The sequence below is a fragment of the Pseudophryne corroboree genome, chromosome 3 (genome assembly GCF_028390025.1).
Source record: "Pseudophryne corroboree isolate aPseCor3 chromosome 3, aPseCor3.hap2, whole genome shotgun sequence".
Classification (NCBI taxonomy): domain Eukaryota; kingdom Metazoa; phylum Chordata; class Amphibia; order Anura; family Myobatrachidae; genus Pseudophryne; species Pseudophryne corroboree.
Window position 1 is genome coordinate 32,214,601 of NC_086446.1, and position 19,430 is coordinate 32,234,030.

The following is a 19,430-nucleotide window of genomic DNA, read 5'->3' on the forward strand; positions in this document are numbered from 1 at the left end:
AATAGAGATAGAATATTGTTACAAAAAGAATCCAGGTGGATTTATAAATTGGGTACACTGTCACCCGGTGGTCTCAATGAGAATCTGGGACTGCAGTGTTTCCTCTAAAAAATCATTACTCTAATCATTACTCTATTCCAACATCAGGTATTATAGTCTTGCTTAACTATATCAGTATTGAATGTATTAATCTAGTTTGGTCCCGCATTTACCCAGTCTAGTATTATTATAGTCTCTCAGGATTTATTTGTACACTTTTGTTTTTACCAGGTTGTATGTATTCATGTATGTTATTTTTACCAATTGTTATTTGTCCCCATTGCCTCCCTGTAGGTGACTGAGCGGAGTATCATTCAGTTGCCATGGGTACTCGCCTGCGACGCGGCGCGCCGTGACGTCACTGGATGGCGACGCGGAAGTGCGGCCGGACGGCTTGGCGGGCGGCAGCGCCGTGGAGCAGGTGAGTACGATCAGCATTAGTGTTAGTCTTGTCTTTGGTATATAAGCTTTGTTTTGTGTTGTATGTGGGTTGTCTGGCCCTGAGGACGGGGTGTACTCCCCGAAACATGTTGGCCCATTAAAGTAAACTTTCATCAAGTTGTGAAGTCTGGACTGAGTGCCGCCCTTACTACTGCTGTTTAAACCTGGGACTTTTTGTCACTGGCTGGGATGGCACCGCAGCTGTTGTTTTCACTGGGAGTGGAGTGCCGGATCGATTCTGTTTGTTTTATATATATATGTATATACACTGCTCAAAAAAATAAAGGGAACACTAAAATAACACATCCTAGATCTGAATGAATGAAATATTCTTAGTAAATACTTTGTTCTTTACATAGTTGAATGTGCTGACAACAAAATCACACAAAAATTATCAATGGAAATCAAATTTATTAACCCATGGTGGCCTGGATTTGGAGTCACCCTCAATATTAAAGTGGAAAAACACACTACAGGCTGATCCAACTTTGATGTAATGTCCTTAAAACAAGTCAAAATGAGGCTCAGTAGTGTGTGTGGCCTCCACGTGCCTGTATGACCTCCCTACAACCCACACAAGTGGCTCAGATAGTGCAGCTAATCCAGGATGGCACATCAATGCGAGCTGTGGCAAGAAGGTTTGCTGTGTCTGTCAGCGTAGTGTCCAGAGCATGGAGGCGCTACCAGGAGACAGGCCAGTACATCCGGAGACGTGGAGGAGGCCGTAGGAGGGCAATAACCCAGCAGCAGGACCGCTACCTCCGCCTTTGTGCAAGGAGGAACAGGAGGAACACTGCCAGAGCCCTGCAAAATGACCTCCAGCAAGCGCATGTGCATGTGCATGTGTCTACTCATACGATCAGAAACAGACTCCATGAGGGTGGTATGAAGGCCTGACGTCCACAGGTGGGGGTTGTGCTTACAGCCCAACACCGTGCAGGACGTTTGGCATTTGCCAGAGAACACCAAGATTGGCAAATTAGCCACTGGTGCCCTGTGCTCTTCACAGATGAAAGCAGGTTCTCACTGAGCACATGTGACAGAAGTGACAGAGTCTGGAGACGCCAAGGAGAACGTTCTGCTGCCTGCAACATCCTCCAGCATGACCGGTTTGGCAGTGGGTCAGTAATGGTGTGGGGTGGCATTTCTTGGGGGGGCCGCACAGCCCTCCATGTGCTCGCCAGAGGTAGCCTGACTGCCATTAGGTACCGAGATGAGATCCTCAGACCCCTTGTGAGACCATATGCTGGTGCGGTTGGCCCTGGTTTCCTCCTAATGCAAGACAATGCTAGACCTCATGTTGCTGGAGTGTGTCAGCAGTTCCTGCAAGATGAAGGCATTGATGCTATGGACTGGCCCGCCCGTTCCCCAGACCTGAATCCAATTGAGCACATCTGGGACATCATGTCTCGCTCCATCCACCAAAGCCACGTTGCACCACAGACTGTCCAGGAGTTGATGGATGCTTTAGTCCAGGTCTGGGAGGAGATCCCTCAGGAGACCATCCGCCACCTCATCAGGAGCATGCCCAGCCGTTGTAGGGAGGTCATACAGGCACGTGGAGGCCACACACACTACTGAGCCTCATTTTGACTTGTTTTAAAGACATTACATCAAAGTTGGATCAGCCTGTAGTGTGTTTTTCCACTGTAATATTGAGGGTGACTCCAAATCCAGACCTCCATGGGTTAATAAATTTGATTTCCATTGATAATTTTTGTGTGATTTTGTTGTCAGCTCATTCAACTATGTAAAGAACAAAGCATTTAATAAGAATATTTCATTCATTCAGATCTAGGATGTGTTATTTTAGTGTTCCCTTTATTTTTTTGAGCAATGTATATAGATATATATATAAAAGATGCTGTCTTAGATATATGTATAAAACATGCCCAAAGAGACATTAGTCTACTGGGTTCTAGAGTCAACGCTATGTCGATTTCTGCTTGACGTGTCCTGTGGAACATGCAATGGACAGGTGATGCCGACTTAAGAGGCAGATGGAAGGTTTACCTTACAAGGCTGAGGATTGTGTGAAGGGAATTCTGATCTTTTGCCTTATACTCCAGCACAGCCTAGGAAAGCACGACATTATCAAATGCAGTCCTTTCGATCACAAAGAAACCAGAAAGTCCGAGGTGCGTCCTTTTCTTGCCAGAGGCAGGGGCAGAGGGAAGAAGCTGCACAACACAGCTAGTTCCCAGGAACAGAAGTCCTCCCCGGCCTCTACAAAATCCACCGCATGTCGCTGGGGCTCCACAGGCGGAGCTAGGCCCGGTGGGGTCACGTCTTCGAAATTTCAGCCACAAGTGGGTTCACTCCCTGTTGGATCCCTGGGCAATAGATATTGTGTCTCAGGGATACAAGCTGGACTTCGAGGAGATGCCCCCTCACCGACGGCCCTGCCGGCTTCCCCCCATGAGAGGGAAATAGTGTTAACTGCAATTCACAAATTGTATCATCCACAGGTGGTGGTCAAGGTTCCCCTCCTTCAACAAGGAGGGGGTTATTATTCGACCATGTTGTAGTCCCGAAACCGGACGGTTCGGTCAGACCCATATTGAATTTAAAATCCCTGAACATATACTTGAAAAGGTTCAAGTTCAAGATGGAATCGCTGAGAGCGGTCGTCGCAAGCCTGGAAGGGGGGGATTTTATGGTGTCTCTGGACATAAAGGATGTATACCTCATCCGGATCCTAGCAGAGAAAGGCATTCCGGATGAGGTCAATCCTACGCTGATAAAGGAAGGACGTGACAGCTCAACATTATCACCGTATATGGCGAAAATATGTTGCTTGGTGTGAGGCCAGGAATGCCCCTACGGAGGAATTCCAGCTGGGCCGTTTCCTTCACTTCCTACAGTCAGGAGTGAATTTGGGCCTAAAATTGGGGTCCATAAAGGTCCAGATTTCGGCCCTATCCATTTTCTTTCAAAAGGAGTTGACTTCTCTACCTGAAGTTCAGACGTTTGTAAAGGGAGTGCTGCATATTCAGCCCCCTTTTGTGCCTCCAGTGGCACCTTGGGATCTTAACGTGGTGTTGAGTTTCCTGAAATACCACTGGTTTGAACCACTCAAAACGGTGGAGTTGAAATATCTCACGTGGAAGGTGGTCATGCTATTAGCCTGGGCTTCGGCTAGGCGTGTGTCAGAGTTGGCGGCTTTGTCACATAAAAGCCCCTATCTGGTTTTAGAGCAGAATTGCGGACCCGTCCACAATTTCTGCCGAAAGTGGTTTCATCCTTTCATATAAACCAACCTATTGTGGTGCCTGTGGCTACTACGGACTTGGAGGATTCCGAGTTGCTTGATGTAGTCAGGGTTTTGAAGGTTTATGTAGCCAGAACGGCTAGGGTCAGGAAAACAGAGTCTTTGTTTATCCTGTATGCTTCCAACAAGCTTGGTGCTCCTGCTTCAAAGCAGACTATTGCTCGCTGGATCTGTAACACGATTCAGCAGGCTCATTCGGCGGCTGGATTGCCGCTGCCAAGATCAGTTAAGGCCCATTTCACTAGGAAGGTGGGCTCTTCTTGGGCGGCTGCCCGAGGGGTCTCGGCATTACAACTTTGCCGAGCGGCTACTTGGTCAGGTTCAAACACTTTTGCAAAGTTCTACAAGTTTGATACCCTGGCCGAAGAGGACCTTGTGTTTGCTCAATAGGTGCTGCAGAGTCATCCGCACTCTCCCGCCCGTTTGGGAGCTTTGGTATAATCCCCATGGTCCTTACGGAGTCCCCAGCATCCACTAGGACGTCAGAGAAAATAAGATTTTACTTACCGGTAAATCTATTTCTCGTAGTCCGTAGTGGATGCTGGGCGCGCGTCCCAAGTGCGGACTTCTTCTGCAAGGCTTGTATATAGTTATTGCTTAAATAAGGGTTATGTTATGGTTGCATCAGGGTTGACCTGTTGCTCTGTTGTTGTTCATACTGTTGACTGGGTATGTTTATCTCAAGTTGTACGGTGTGATTGGTGTGGCTGGTATGAATCTTGCCCTGGATTACCAAAATCCTTTCCTTGTACTGTCAGCTCTTCCGGGCACAGTTTCTCTAACTGAGGTCTGGAGGAGGGACATAGAGGGAGGAGCCAGAGCACACCAGAATCTAAATTCTTTCTTAAAGTGCCCATGTCTCCTGCGGAGCCCGTCTATTCCCCATGGTCCTTACGGAGTCCCCAGCATCCACTACGGACTACGAGAAATAGATTTACCGGTAAGTAAAATCTTATTTTCTGTTTGTTATTTTCAGACAGGACTATTTAGGCAACAGCCTGACTGCTTTTGTGGGACTTATGGGTGAGAACGGCCCAACTTTCTAGAGAGTTAATGGTCCCATTTCTCCGCTGACAGGACATAGCTCCTGAGGGAGCCATTCACAAGCCCCACCACGGCGAGTGTACATTCCCGCAGCATGCTGCCACCCCCCAACTGAGCCAGAAGATAGAAGACTGTTGAGTACAACGCTGTCGTCCCGGTTAGCGGGTCACAGGCAGGAATGGCGGCACAAGGGTTGGAGCGCAGCTCTGAGTATAGACTTTGCGTCGGAGGCTCAGTTTATGTTTCACTTGTAGTGGACATGCTGTGAGGCAGGCGCTGAGCCACCGCTGACACCCGGACTGGCCGCCTACTAAACAGAGTGTTTTAACCCTCTTAATAGTCTAATAAAGTCCTCAGGCCAGTATAATAAAGTGCGGGAAGCCGTGCGCCATTAAGGGGGCGGGGCTTCAATCTGAGCGGATTCAGCAGCTCACCAGCGCCATTTTCCCTCTGCAGCTTGATCTGACAGGATACACAGGGAAGCACAGCTCCTCCACAAGGACTCCACGTCTCCTCAGCAGTACCAGGGGGTCTTAGTGAGGTAGGGGAGCAGTGTTAGAATACTATGCCTTATTAAGGTGCTTAGTTTTGCGACCCAGCTAAGTTTTTACTTAGGCAAAAAGGGGCGCTGTGCAGCTGGCTGCGGCTTCTGTGTATCTCTTTGGGCTCTGTGTGGGTTTAACTGTGTTTTCACCTCCTGTGTGTGGGTATGTGTGTCCCTTTACGTTACCATGTCCAGGGACTGCATTTCCTGCACAGCAAAGTGTCTGTCCTCCCCAGGAGACTCACTACCCTGTACTCAGGATAGTACACATTCTCAGACTAGTGGGGCTGAACCCCCGTGGTTAGATTCAATTAAAGGGATGATCTCTAGTATGTCTACTAAATTATCCCATACTGAGAAAGAGACGCAGTTCTAAAGACAGTCTATGGATGACCTGATAAATAGATATTCAGTTCCCATACCAGTGTCTCAGGCCCCCTCCATTTGCCCACAAAAGCGTACTCTGGCCCAACTCATGCAGGCTAATAGTGATGACGATACATCAGACCCAGAGTAGGGTGAAGTGGATGTGAGTGTGGGGGATGCTGTCCTGTCACAAGGAATACAGGCTCTGATAGAAGCTATCAGAAATGTCCTGCACATTCCTGACAGGGTGGCGGAAGTCGAGGAGGAATCTTATTTTAATGTAAAAAATAAATCCTCAACAACTTTTCCTGCGTCCCATGGAATTAAATGCCCTGTTTGAAGAACCTTGGGCTAATCCTGACAAAAAAGTTTCAGATCCCTAAAAGATTAATTACATAATTTCCCTTCCCTCTGGAAGATAGAAAGAAATGGGAAAATCCGCCGATTGTGGACGCTTCAGTGTCTAGGTTGTCATGTAAGACACCTGTTCCTGGGGTAGCTTCCTTAAAGGACGCGGCTGACCGCAAGATTTAGACCACTCTCAAATCTTTATACACTGCTGCTGGGATGGCCCAGAGACCCACTATTGCTTGTGCATGGATTACTAAGGCCATTGTTAAGTGGTCAGGTAACCTAATTGAGGATTTCGATTCCTTACCTAGGGGGGACATAATTTTACTCCTACAGCATATTCAAGACTCTGCTAACCTTATGCTGGAGGCCATAAAGGAAATTGGTTTGCTCAGTGCACGTACCACTGCCATGGCAGTGTCAGCACGCAGGGGCTTGTGATTGCGCCAGTGGACTGCGGTTGCGGATTCCAGGAGAGGCGTGGAAAGCCTACATTTCACAGGTGAGGCCCTTTTTGGAGATAAACTGGATAAGTGGATATCCAAGGCTACGGCGGGTAAGTCTACATACCTTCCTTCCGCAGCACCCCCAGCTAGAAAACATACTCTGCTCCAACTCTGCATTCCTTTCAGGCCACAAAGTTTAAAGGCAAAGCCAAGGGTTCTTATGCAGCCTTCAATGGCAATAAAAGTAAACCCAGAAAACCAGCAGCTGCCAGTTCTCAGGAACAGACCTCCAGATGTGCTTCCTCAAAGCCTTCAGCATGATGGTGGAATACAGGCAGTTAGGAGCTCGGCTACGTTATTTCATTCACGTTTGGGCGACATCTTGCCAGGATCCTTGGGTCATAGATCTTATCACCCAGGGATACAGACTGGAATTTCAGGAACTCCCTCCTCATAGATTCTTCAAATCAGGCTTACCAGCTTCTGAGGAAGCAAGTTTAACTTTACAGGCAGCAATTCAAAAACTGGTTCAGACTCAGGTCATTGTCCCAGTTCCGCTTCTACTGCAAAACAAGGGTTATTACTCCAACCTGTTTGTGGTACCGAAACCGGACGGTTCGGTAAGGCCCATTCTTAACCTCAAATCACTGAACCCATATTTACGGGTGTTCAAGTTCAAGATGGAGTCACTGAGAGCGGTGATCTCAGGTCTGGAGGAGGGGGAGTTCCTGGTGTCTCTGGACATCAAGGATGCCTACCTTCACATTCCGATTTGGCTGCCTCGTCAGGCTTACCTAAGGTTTACACTACAGGACTGTCACTACCAGTTTCAGGCCCTGCTGTTTGGCCTCTCTACGGCACCGAGAGTATTCACCAAGGTAATCGCAGAGATGATGTTTCACCTCCGCAAACAGGGAGTGAACATAATACCATACCTGGATGACCTGCTGATAAAAGCATCATCCAGGGAGGAGGTTGTTGGACAGCATTGCCCTCTCAACCCGGCTACTTCAGGATCACGGGTGGATTTTGAATCTACCAAAATCCCACCTGGAACCAACACGGAGGCTTCCGTTCCTGGGGATGATACTGGATACGGAGGTACAGAAGGTTTTTCTTCCATTGGAAAAGGCATTGGTGATCCAGTTGATGGTGCGGGATGTTCTAAAACCAACCCGAATATCGGTGCATCTATGCATTCGCCTTCTGGGGAAGATGGTAGCCTCTTACGAGGCTCTGCAATACGGAAGGATACATGCGAGGCCCTTCCAGCTGGATCTATTGGACAAATGGTCTGGATCGCATCTGCACATGCACCAGAGGATTCGTCTGTAGCCAAAAGCCAGGATTTCTCTTTTGTGGTGGCTTCAGACTTCTCATCTGACCGAGGGTTGAAGGTTCGGGATTTAAAATTGTATTCTCCTAACCACAGACGCAAGCCTCAGAGGTTGGGGAGCGGTCACCCTGGTGGAACAGTTCCAAGGAAAATGGTCAAGTCAAGAAACCATTAGATAGACATGATGGCCTCTCGTCTCAACAAGAAGCTCAAGCGGTATTGTTCCAGGTTGAGGGACCCACAAGCAGTGGCGGTAGACGCTCTGGTGACTCCATGGGTCTACTAGATGGTTTATGTGTTTCCACCTCTTCCACTGATCCCAAGAATTCTCAAAAGAATAAAAAGGGAAAAGGTTCAAGCAATTCTCATTGCTCAAGATTGGCCACGAAGGGCCGGATCTACTGGAGATGCTCCTGGAGGACCCGTGGCCTCTACCTCTGCAAGAGGATCTTCTACAACAGGGGCCGTTCGTCTATCAAGACTTACCGTGGCTTCGTTTGACGGCATGGAAGTTGAGCGTCAGATTTTAGCCCGGAAAGGCATTCCGAACAAGGTTATTCCTATTCTGATCCAAGCTAGGAAAGGGGTAACGTCTAAACCTTACCACTGTATTTGGAAAAAATATGTTTCATGGTGTGAAAACAGGAGATTTCCTACAGTGGAATTTCAACTGGGACGTTTTCTCCTTTTTCTACAGTCAGGTGTGGATGTGGGCCTATGTTTGGGCTCCTTTAAAAGTTCAGATTTCGGCTTTATCCATTTTCTTCCAGAAACAATTGGCTCACCTCCCTGAGGTTCAGACGTTCTTGAAGGGTGTTCTGCACATCCGACCGCCCTTTGTGCCTCCCACGGCACCTTGGGATCTCACCGTGGTGTTGCAGTTTCTACAATCAGCATGGTTTGAGCCTTTACAGGAGGTTGATGTAAAGTTTCCTACGTGGAAGACCATTACACTGTTGGCCTTAGCTTCCGCAAGGCATGTGTCGGAACTGGGGGCGTTGTCTCACAAAAGCCCCTATTTGATTTTTCGTGAAGATAGGTCTGAAATCAGAACTCATCAGCAATTTCTTCCTAAGGTGGTGTCTGCGTTTCATATCAACGAACCTATTGTGGTTCCGGTGCTTACGGACACCACTGCTACTTCAAAGTCCTTGGATGTTGTGAGGGCTTTGAAAATCTATGTGAAGCAGACAGCTCGTCACAGAAAATCTGACTCGCTGTTTGTTCTCTATGATCCCAAGAAAATTGGGTATCCTGCTTCAAAGCAGTCTATTGCTCGCTGGATCAGGCTTACTATCCAGCAGGCTTATTCATCGGCAGGATCACCGGTTCCTAAAGTACAGGCCCACTCTACTAGGTCGGTGGGTTCTTCCTGGGCGGCTGCCCGGTGTGTCTCGGTTTTACAGCTCTGCCGAGCTGCTACTTTGTCTGGTTCGAACACGTTTGCTAAGTTTTACAAGTTCGATACTTTGGCCTCTGAGGACCTTCAGTTTGGTCCATCAGTTCTGCAGCAACCTCAGCACTTTCCCACCCGGTTTGGGAGCTTTGGTACATCCCCATGGTACTAATGTGGACCCCAGTATCCTCTAGGACATAAGAGAAAATAGGATTTTAATTACCTACTGGTAAATCCTTTTCTCGTAGTCCGTAGAGGATACTGGGCGCCCGCCCAGTGCTTCGTGTTTCTTGCACAGTTTCATGGTTAAGTATTATTGTTGGTTCAGCTGTTGCTGTTCCTGTTCAAGTTTGGTTAGCATGGCTTTCCTCTTGGTTGTGTGTGCTGGTTCAAATCTCACCACTGTTCTATTAAATACTTCCTCAGGATATGTCCGTCTCCTCGGGCACAGTTTCTAGACTGAGTCTGGTAGGAGGGGCATAAAGGGAGGAACCAGTGCACACTATCGATTTCTTTAAGTGCCCAAGGCTCTAGTGGACCCGTCTATACCCCATGATACTAATGTGAACCCCAGTATCCTCTACAGACTACAAGAAAAGGATTTACCGGTAGATAATTAAAATCCTATTTTCTCTAAACATCCAATTGGGGGACACTGGATACTGTGGGGTAGAGAGTGCGGTGCAGAGACCTCAGCAGGAGTTTGATCGTTTCTGGTTAATGTATAGGGACCATGCTCCTGTCACTAGTATCCAATGTCTCTCAAAGGACAGAAGGATTTGTAATGCAAGTTCAAGAATCCACTTTTTCATTGTATTACCCATGTGCATCTAATACACTAATATTTTTCTGGCTAATCTCAGTGGAACAGAAATGATTAAAGTGTTATTTTTTTTTTGTGGGATATTTAGATTGAAGACCTGACTGGTATTAAGGCAGAAACTATAGAGAAAGAAGAAGAGACGTATGTGACTGATATGAAGGCAGAAGATATAGAGGGAGAAGAAGAGACATATGTGACTGATATGAAGGCAGAAGATATAGAGGGAGAAGAAGAGACGCATGTGACTGATATGAAGCTAGAAGATATAGAGGGAGAACAAGAGACGTATGTGACTGATATGAAGGCAGAAGATACAGAGGGAGAAGAAGAGACGTATGTGACTGATATGAAGGCAGAAGATATAGAGGGAGAAGAAGAGACGCATGTGACTGATATGAAGGCAGACGATATAGAGGTAGAAGAAGAGACGTATGTGACTGATATGAAGGCAGACGATATAGAGGGAGAAGAAGAGACGTATGTGAGGGGTGATCAGCAGTGTAAGGAGGAGGAAATCCCTACAGCTATCAGCACAGGTGAGTAATAAACACTTATTATAGAGGAGACTCCTATACAAGATCTTATCATATCTTATATACAGTATCCTCCATAATTGCAGTAGTACCATCTACCTAAGCATAAATATTTGTGATACTTATCATTTAAGTTTGTTATCTTTATTGAAATGAACAGTCTTATATTGGTATTAATAATCTAATTATTTTTGGTTGCGTCTATCTGGAATCCTGGGATTGTCTAGTTCATGAATCGGTCAAATCCTTCCATCACAGACCTTATACTGGCATGCCCCATATCAATTCCCCCCCCCCCCCCCCTTTCTCCTCACCCTCCCATTACTATGACTCCCCTCTAGAACATTTCTGAGTTACTGCCAGGCTTTCCTAGAGACTTCTCATGCTCCTGGGTTGCCTCAGGAATAAGGTTTGTGGGGACCTCCTGCACCAAAATGTGAGGATACTGGGTGACCTAGGTATCCTGCGGCTCAGGGATCACACAGTGGAGCAGGTTACAATGAAGACAAGGTGAGCTTTATTCAAGGAGACCCAGAAATCCACGAAACATCAAGTAGGATTATACTGATAAAGTCCACTCAGAGTTCTGCATTGTCCTTTCCAGCTGCTCTACTGTATATTTCCTCCCATCCTCACCAGCGATGACAACTGTAGCGGGGCACACAGAGCTGCTGGCCGATGACACCCCAATCTTCAGTGCATCACGCTGTGCACCCTCACCTCCCCACAACACAGTCTCTTAATCCCTGGTGCTTCCTCCTAAAATCCCCACCCCTTGCTGGTTCTTCTTATCTCCTCCTTTCTCATTGGTGGACTCATGTCCTTTTTCCAGAGGAGAAGGCGATGGGTTTTTCTAAATGGAACACTCCCTCGCTGTCTGATTCTTGCAGGCTTCCCGTGTGGGACGTCTGCAGACTGAGGGCTTCAATTTAATAACACAGAATTTGGGCCATAGGGTTACTCTTTCCTTTCTAACAAGTTCTAGAGGTCCCTATCCCATGCCTCCTCACAAACGCTCTCTCCTTTCCTTTGAGATATTGGTTGCTGCATCTCCTGTTATTCACCCAAAGTTCGATGATTTATCCTCCAACTGAGGCTGATATCACATCTCTCCTGTCACATGTATTCTCGAAATGTTACAGGTGGGTTAAGTTCGAGGAGACCCAGATGGGTGGATTCCCAGAAAAGTACTTCAACAAATAACTTGAATAACTTGATGTTCAATACAACAATCACATCAGCATACTCATGAGCCCCGGCCTCTCCATCTAGAGGCTGAGTGATATTTAGATCATCCTGGCACTTCTACAGTGGTTTATCCAGGCAGATAAGGCAAATTTAACACAAACAATATCTTGTTTATATAGGCTGGAAAACTCCTGAATAAGCAATTTCATAGGTACAAGGGTCAAATTAGGAAATATCCATAAATGCTAAGAAGCAGGGGGGGCACTGATGTCTCAATTTTAAGTTTTAGAAATAACATATGTACAATGTTTAACATGGATTATATAGATTAAGACAAGGTGAAACACCATTGTCCCAAGATTAAGAAGCAATGATTCTAATGTTGACATAAGTCCAACTCTAAACACTTGCCAGACAATGGACAGATTGTGATATATTTCTCTGACGTCCTAAGTGGATGCTGGGACTCCGTAAGGACCATGGGGAATAGCGGCTCTGCAGGAGACTGGGCACAACTAAAAGAAAGCTTTAGACTACTGGTGTGCACTGGCTCCTCCCACTATGACCCTCCTCCAGACTTCAGTTGGAATCTTGTGCCCGGCTGAGCTGGATGCACACTAGGGGCTCTCCTGAGCTCCTAGAAAGAAAGTATATTTAGGTTTTTTATTTTACAGTGAGATCTGCTGGCAAAAGACTCACTGCAGCGAGGGACTAAGGGGAGAAGAAGCGAACCTACCTGACTGGAGGTAGCTTGGGCTTCTTAGGCTACTGGACACCATTAGCTTCAGAGGGATCGAACACAGGACCCGACCTCGATCGTTCGGTCCCGGAGCCGCGCCGCCGGCCCCCTTACAGAGCCAGAAGCAAGAAGTGTTCCGGAAAATCGGCGGCAGAAGACTTCTGTCTTCAACAAGGTAGCGCACAGTACTGCAGCTGTGCGCCATTGCTCCTCATGCACACCTCACACTCCGGTCACTGATGGGTGCAGGGCGCTGGGGGGGGGCGCCCTGAGGGCAATATAATACACCTTGGCTGGCAAATCTACACCATATATAGTCAGGAAGGCTATATAGGTGTAAAAATACCCCTGCCAGAATTCCAGAAAGAGCGGGAGAAGTCCGCCGGAAAAGGGGCGGGGCTATCTCCCCCAGCACACTGGCGCCATTTTTCCCTCACAGCTCCGCTGGAAGGACGCTCCCTGGCTCTCCCCTGCAGTGTCAAGCTACATAAGGGTAAAAAAGAGAGGGGGGGCACTAAATTTAGGCGCAGTATATATAATATAAGCAGCTATAAGGGAAAAAACACTCATTTATAGTGGGATCCCTGTGTTATATAGCGCTCTGGTGTGTGCTGGCATACTCTCTCTCTGTCTCCCCAAAGGGCTTTGTGGGGTCCTGTCCTCTGTCAGAGCATTCCCTGTGTGTATGCGGTGTGTCGGTACGGCTGTGTCGACATGTTTGATGAGGAGGCTTATGTGGAGGCGGAGCAGATGCCTATAAATGTGATGTCACCCCCTGCGGGGCCGACACCTGAGTTGATGGTTATGTTGAAGGAACTACGTGACAGTGTCGACTCCTTACATAAAAGGTTTGACGACATACCAAATATGGGACAGCCGGCTTCTCAGCCTGTGCCTGCCCAGGCGTCTCAAAAGCCATCAGGGGCTCTAAAACGCCCGCTACCTCAGATGGCAGACACAGATGTCGACACGGATACTGACTCCAGTGTCGACGACGATGAGACTAATGTAACTTCCAATAGGGCCACACGTTACATGATTGAGGCAATGAAAAATGTGTTGCACATTTCTGATGTTACCACAAAAAAAAAAAAAGGGTATTATGTTTGGAGAGAAAAAACTACCAGTAGTTTTTCCTCCATCTGAGGAATTAAATGAAGTGTGTGAAGAAGCGTGGGCTTCCCCCGATAAGAAACTAATTCTAAAAGGTTCCTAATGGCGTACCCTTTCCCGCCAGAGGATAGGTCACGTTGGGAAACATCCCCTAGGGTGGATAAAGCGCTCACACGCTTGTCAAAGAAGGTGGCACTACCGTCTCCGGATACAGCCGCCTTAAAGGAACCTGCTGATAGAAAGCAGGAGGCTATCCTGAAGTCTGTATATACACACACAGGTATTATACTGAGACCAGCTATTGCTTCAGCTGCAGCTGCGTGGTCAGATTCCCTGCAGCTGCGTGGTCAGTGCTGCAGCTGCGTGGTCAGATTCCCTGTCGGAAAATATTGATACCCTAGACAGGGACACTATATTGCTAACCGTAGAGCATATTAAAGACGCAGTCTTATACATGAGAGATGCACAGAGGGATATTTGCCGGCTGGCATCTAAAATAAGTGCAATGTCCATTTCTGCCAGGAGAGGGTTATGGACTCGGCAGTGGACAGGTGATGCAGACTCAAAAAGGCACATGGAAGTTTTGCCTTATAAAGGTGAGGAGTTGTTCGGGGATGGTCTCTCGGACCTAGTTTCCACAGCAACTGCTGGGAAATCTGCATTTTTACCCCATGTTCCCTCACAGCCAAAGAAAGCACCGTATTATCAGGTACAGTCCTTTCGGCCCCATAAGGGCAAGCGGGTTAAAGGAGCGTCCTTTCTGCCCAGAGGCAGAGGTAGAGGGAAAAAGCTGCAGCATACAGCCTGTTCCCAGGAGCAAAAGTCCTCCCCCGCTTCCTCTAAGTCCGCCGCATGACGCTGGGGCTCCACAGGCGGAGCCAGGTACGGTGGGGGCCCGTCTCAAAAATTTCAGCGATCAGTGGGCTCGCTCACGGGTGGATCCCTGGATCTTTCAAGTAGTATCTCAGGGGTACAAGCTGGAATTCGAGACGTCTCCCCCCCGCCGTTTCCTCAAATCTGCCATGCCAACAACTCCCTCAGGCAGGGAGGCAGTGATAGAGGCAATTCACAAGCTGTATTCCCAGCAGGTGATAGTAAAGGTGCCCCTACTTCAACAAGGACGGGGTTACTATTCCACAATGTTTGTGGTACCGAAACCGGACGGTTCGGTGAGACCCATTTTAAATTTGAAATACTTTAACACATATATAAAAAAAATCAAGTTCAAGATGGAATCGCTCAGGGCGGTTATTGCAAGCCTGGACGAGGGGGATTACATGGTATCACTGGACATCAAGGATGCGTACCTGCATGTCCCCATTTACCATCCTCACCAGGAGTACCTCAGATTTGTGGTACAGGATTGTCATTACCAATTCCAGACGTTGCCGTTCGGTCTATCCACGGCTCCGAGGGTCTTTACCAAGGTAATGGCCGAAATGATGATACTCCTTCGAAAGAAGGGAGTTTTAATTATCCCGTACTTGGACGATCTCCTGATAAAGGCGAGGTCCAGGGAGCAGTTGTTGGTCGGGGTAGCACTATCTCGGGAGGTGCTACAACAGCACGGCTGGATTCTAAATATTCCAAAGTCACAGCTGGTCCCTACGACACGTCTACTGTTCCTGGGGATGGTTCTGGACACAGAACAGAAAAAAGTGTTTCTCCCGGAGGAGAAGGCCAAGGAGCTGTCATCTCTAGTCAGAGGCCTCCTAAAACCAAAACAGGTGTCGGTGCATCACTGCACGCAGATCCTGGGAAAGATGGTAGCTTCCTACGAAGCAATTCCATTCGGCAGGTTTCATGCAAGAACCTTTCAGTGGGACCTGTTGGACAAGTGGTCCGGATCGCATCTTCAGATGCATCAACTGATAACCCTGTCTCCAAGGACCAGGGTGTCTCTACTGTGGTGGCTGCAGAGTGCTCATCTTCAAGAGGGCCGCAGATTCGGCATACAGGACTGGGTCCTGGTGACCACGGATGCCAGCCTTCGAGGCTGGGGGGCAGTCACACAGGGAAGAAACTTCCAAAGACTATGGTCAAGTCAGGAGACTTCCCTACACATAAATATTCTGGAACTGAGGGCCATTTACAATGCCCTAAGTCAGGCAAAACCCCTGCTTCAAAACCAGCCGGTACTGATCCAGTCAGACAACATCACGGCGGTCGCCCATGTAAACCGACAGGGCGGCACGAGAAGCAGGACGGCGATGGCAGAAGCCACAAGGATTCTCCGATGGGCGGAAAATCACGTGTTAGCACTGTCAGCAGTGTTCATTCCGGGAGTGGACAACTGGGAAGCAGACTTCCTCAGCAGGCACGACCTCCACCCGGGAGAGTGGGGACTTCATCCAGAAGTCTTCCAACTGATTGTAAACCGTTGGGAAAGGCCACAGGTGGACATGATGGCGTCCCGCCTAAACAAAAAGCTAGAAAGATATTGCGCCAGGTCAAGGGACCCGCAGGCGATAGCTGTGGACGCTCTAGTGACACCGTGGGTGTACCGGTCGGTTTATGTGTTCCCTCCTCTTCCTCTCATACCAAAGGTACTGAGGATAATAAGGAGAAGAGGAGTAAGAACTATACTCATTGTTTCGGATTGGCCAAGAAGAGCTTGGTACCCGGAACTTCAAGAAATGATCTCAGAGGACCCATGGCCTCTGCCGCTCAGACAGGACCTGCTGCAGCAGGGGCCCTGTCTGTTCCAAGACTTACCGCGGCTGCGTTTGACGGCATGGCGGTTGAACACCGGATCCTGAAGGAAAAGGGCATTCCGGAGGAAGTCATTCCTACGCTGATTAAAGCTAGGAAAGAAGTAACCGCAAACCATTATCACCGCATATGGCGAAAATATGTTGCGTGGTGTGAGGCCAGGAAGGCCCCAACGGAAGAATTTCAGCTGGGCCGTTTCCTGCACTTCCTACAGTCAGGGGTGACTATGGGCCTAAAAATTGGGTTCCATTAAGGTCCAGATTTCGGCTCTATCGATTTTCTTCCAGAGAGAACTGGCTTCACTACCTGAAGTTCAAACTTTTGTTAAGGGAGTGCTGCATATTCAGCCCCCTTTTGTGCCTCCAGTGGCTCCTTGGGATCTCAACGTGGTGTTGGATTTCCTAAAGTCACATTGGTTTGAGCCACTTAAAACCGTGGAATTGAAGTATCTCACGTGGAAAGTGGTCATGTTGTTGGCTTTGGCCAGGCGTGTATCAGAATTGGCGGCTTTGTCATGTAAAAGCCGTTATCTGATTTTCCATATGGATAGGGCAGAATTGAGGACTCGTCCCCAATTTCTCCCTAAGGTGGTATCAGCCTTTCATCTGAACCAACCTATCGTGGTGCCTGCGGCTACTAAAGACTTGGAGGCTTCCAAATTGTTGGACGTAGTCAGGGCCCTTAAAATGTATGTTTCCAGGACAGCTGGAGTCAGAAAGACTGACTCCCTATTTATCCTGTATGCGCCCAACAAGTTGGGTGCACCTGCTTCAAAGCAGACTATTGCTCGCTGGATCTGTAGTACGATTCAGCTTGCACATTCTGCGGCTGGACTGCCGCATCCTAAATCAGTGAAAGCCCATTCCACGAGGAAGGTGGGCTCTTCTTGGGCGGCTGCCCGAGGGGTCTCGGCTCTACAACTTTGCCGAGCAGCTACTTGGTCGGGGTCAAACACATTTGCAAAATTCTACAAGTTTGACACCCTGGCTGAGGAGGACCTAGAGTTTGCCCATTCTGTGCTGCAGAGTCATCCGCACTCTCCCGCCCGTTTGGGAGCTTTGGTATAATCCCCATGGTCCTTACGGAGTCCCAGCATCCACTTAGGACGTCAGAGAAAATAAGAATTTACTCACCGGTAAATCTATTTCTCGTAGTCCGTAGTGGATGCTGGGCGCCCGTCCCAAGTGCGGTCTGTCTGCAATACTTGTATATAGTTATTGTTAACTACAAGGGTTATTGTTGAGCCATCCTTTGAGAGGCTCTGTTGTGTTCATACTGTTAACTGGGTATAATATCACGAGTTATACGGTGTGATTGGTGTGGCTGGTATGAGTCTTACCCGGGATTCAAAATCCTTCCTTATTGTGTCAGCTCTTCCGGGCACAGTATCCTAACTGAGGTCTGGAGGAGGGTCATAGTGGGAGGAGCCAGTGCACACCAGGTAGTCCTAAAGCTTTCTTTAGTTGTGCCCAGTCTCCTGCGGAGCCGCTATTCCCCATGGTCCTTACGGAGTCCCAGCATCCACTACGGACTACGAGAAATAGAATTACCGGTGAGTAAATTCTTATTATATACTGTATATATTTTCCCCCTCTTGTCCTATTAAAAACACCATATTATATTCATTAAAAACACCAACTACCTTTCTTCTAGAGCTATAAAATAAAGCACTGATATAATAACCAAATTAAGTTAAAATATGAAATAAACTTAATTGTGTATAGTCCGTATACAACCTGACATGTAGTGGGTAACTAGTATCATCTTCGGTATGTTTATTCATTCTGTACAACTGAAAGCATGAGATTGATAATAGTGTAAATTAATTTCTCTGATGTCCTAGTGGATGCTGGGAACTCCGTAAGGACCATGGGGGATAGCGGGCTCCGAAGGAGTCTGGGCACTCTAGAAAGATCTTAGACTACCTGGTGTGCACTGGCTCTTCCCACTATGACCCCCCTCCAAGCCTCAGTTAGATTTCGTGCCCGGCCGAGGTTGGATGCACACTAGGGGGTCTCCTGAGCTCTTAGAAGAAAGATAGTCTTAGGTTTATTATTTTCAGTGAGACCTGCTGGCAACAGGCTCACTGCAGCGAGGGACTAAGGGGAGAAGAAGCGAACTCGCCTGCTTGCAGCCGGATTGGGCTTCTTAGGCTACTGGACACCATTAGCTCCAGAGGGATCGACCGCAGGCCCAGCCTTGATGTTCGGTCCCGGAGCCGCGCCGCCGTCCCCCTTACAGAGCCAGAAGCAAGAAGATGGTCCGGAAAATCGGCGGCATGAAGACTCTGTCTTCACCAAGGTAGCGCACAGCACTGCAGCTGTGCGCCATTGCTCCTCTCACACACTTCACACTCCGGTCACTGAGGGTGCAGGGCGCTGGGGGGGGGGGCGCCCTGAGGCAGCAATAAAAACACCTTGGCTGGCTAAAATACCTCAATATATAGCCCCAGGGGCTATATATGAGGTAAATACCCCTGCCAGAATTCCATAAAAAGCGGGAGAATAGGCCGCGAAAAAGGGGCGGAGCCTATCTCCTCAGCACACTGGCGCCATTTTTCCCTCACAGCTCCGCTGGAAGGAAGCTCCCTGGCTCTTCCCTGCAATCTACAGTACCAGTAAGAGGGAAAAGAGAGGGGGGGGGCATTAAAATTGGCACTGTATACAGTATATTATATTGAAAAGCAGCTATTAGGGACATAACTCAGTTAGTCCCTGTATATATATAGCGCTCTGGTGTGTGCTGGCATACTCTTACTCTGTCCCCCCAAAGGGCTTTTTGTGGGTCCTGTCCTCTGTTTGAGCATTCCCTGTGTGTGTGGAGTGTGTCGGTACGGCTGTGTCGACATGTTTGAGGAGGATAATGATGTGGAGGGGGAGCAGATGCCTTTAGCAGGGATGTCACCCCCTGGGGGGCAGACACCTGAGTGGATGAGTTTATGGCAGGAAATGAGTGCACGTATAGACTCCTTACATAAAAAATTTGACGACATGCCGACTGTGGGACAGCCGAGTCTTCAGCTCGTGCCTGTCCAGGTGTCTCAAAAGTCATCAGGGGCTCTGAAACGCCCGCTATCTCAGATGGCACA

The 19,430-nt window shown here is 48.2% G+C and overlaps 1 protein-coding gene across 1 annotated transcript in view; it reads left to right on the plus strand.

Annotated features, from left to right (window-relative positions):
* The window catches only part of LOC135057107 (uncharacterized), a 180,757-nt gene that overhangs the window by 15,115 nt on the left and 146,212 nt on the right, over window positions 1–19,430 (plus strand). Inside the window, 1 exon segment of the mRNA XM_063963008.1 lies at window positions 10,146–10,593. Within this exon segment, the coding sequence (XP_063819078.1) occupies window positions 10,146–10,593 (448 nt within the window).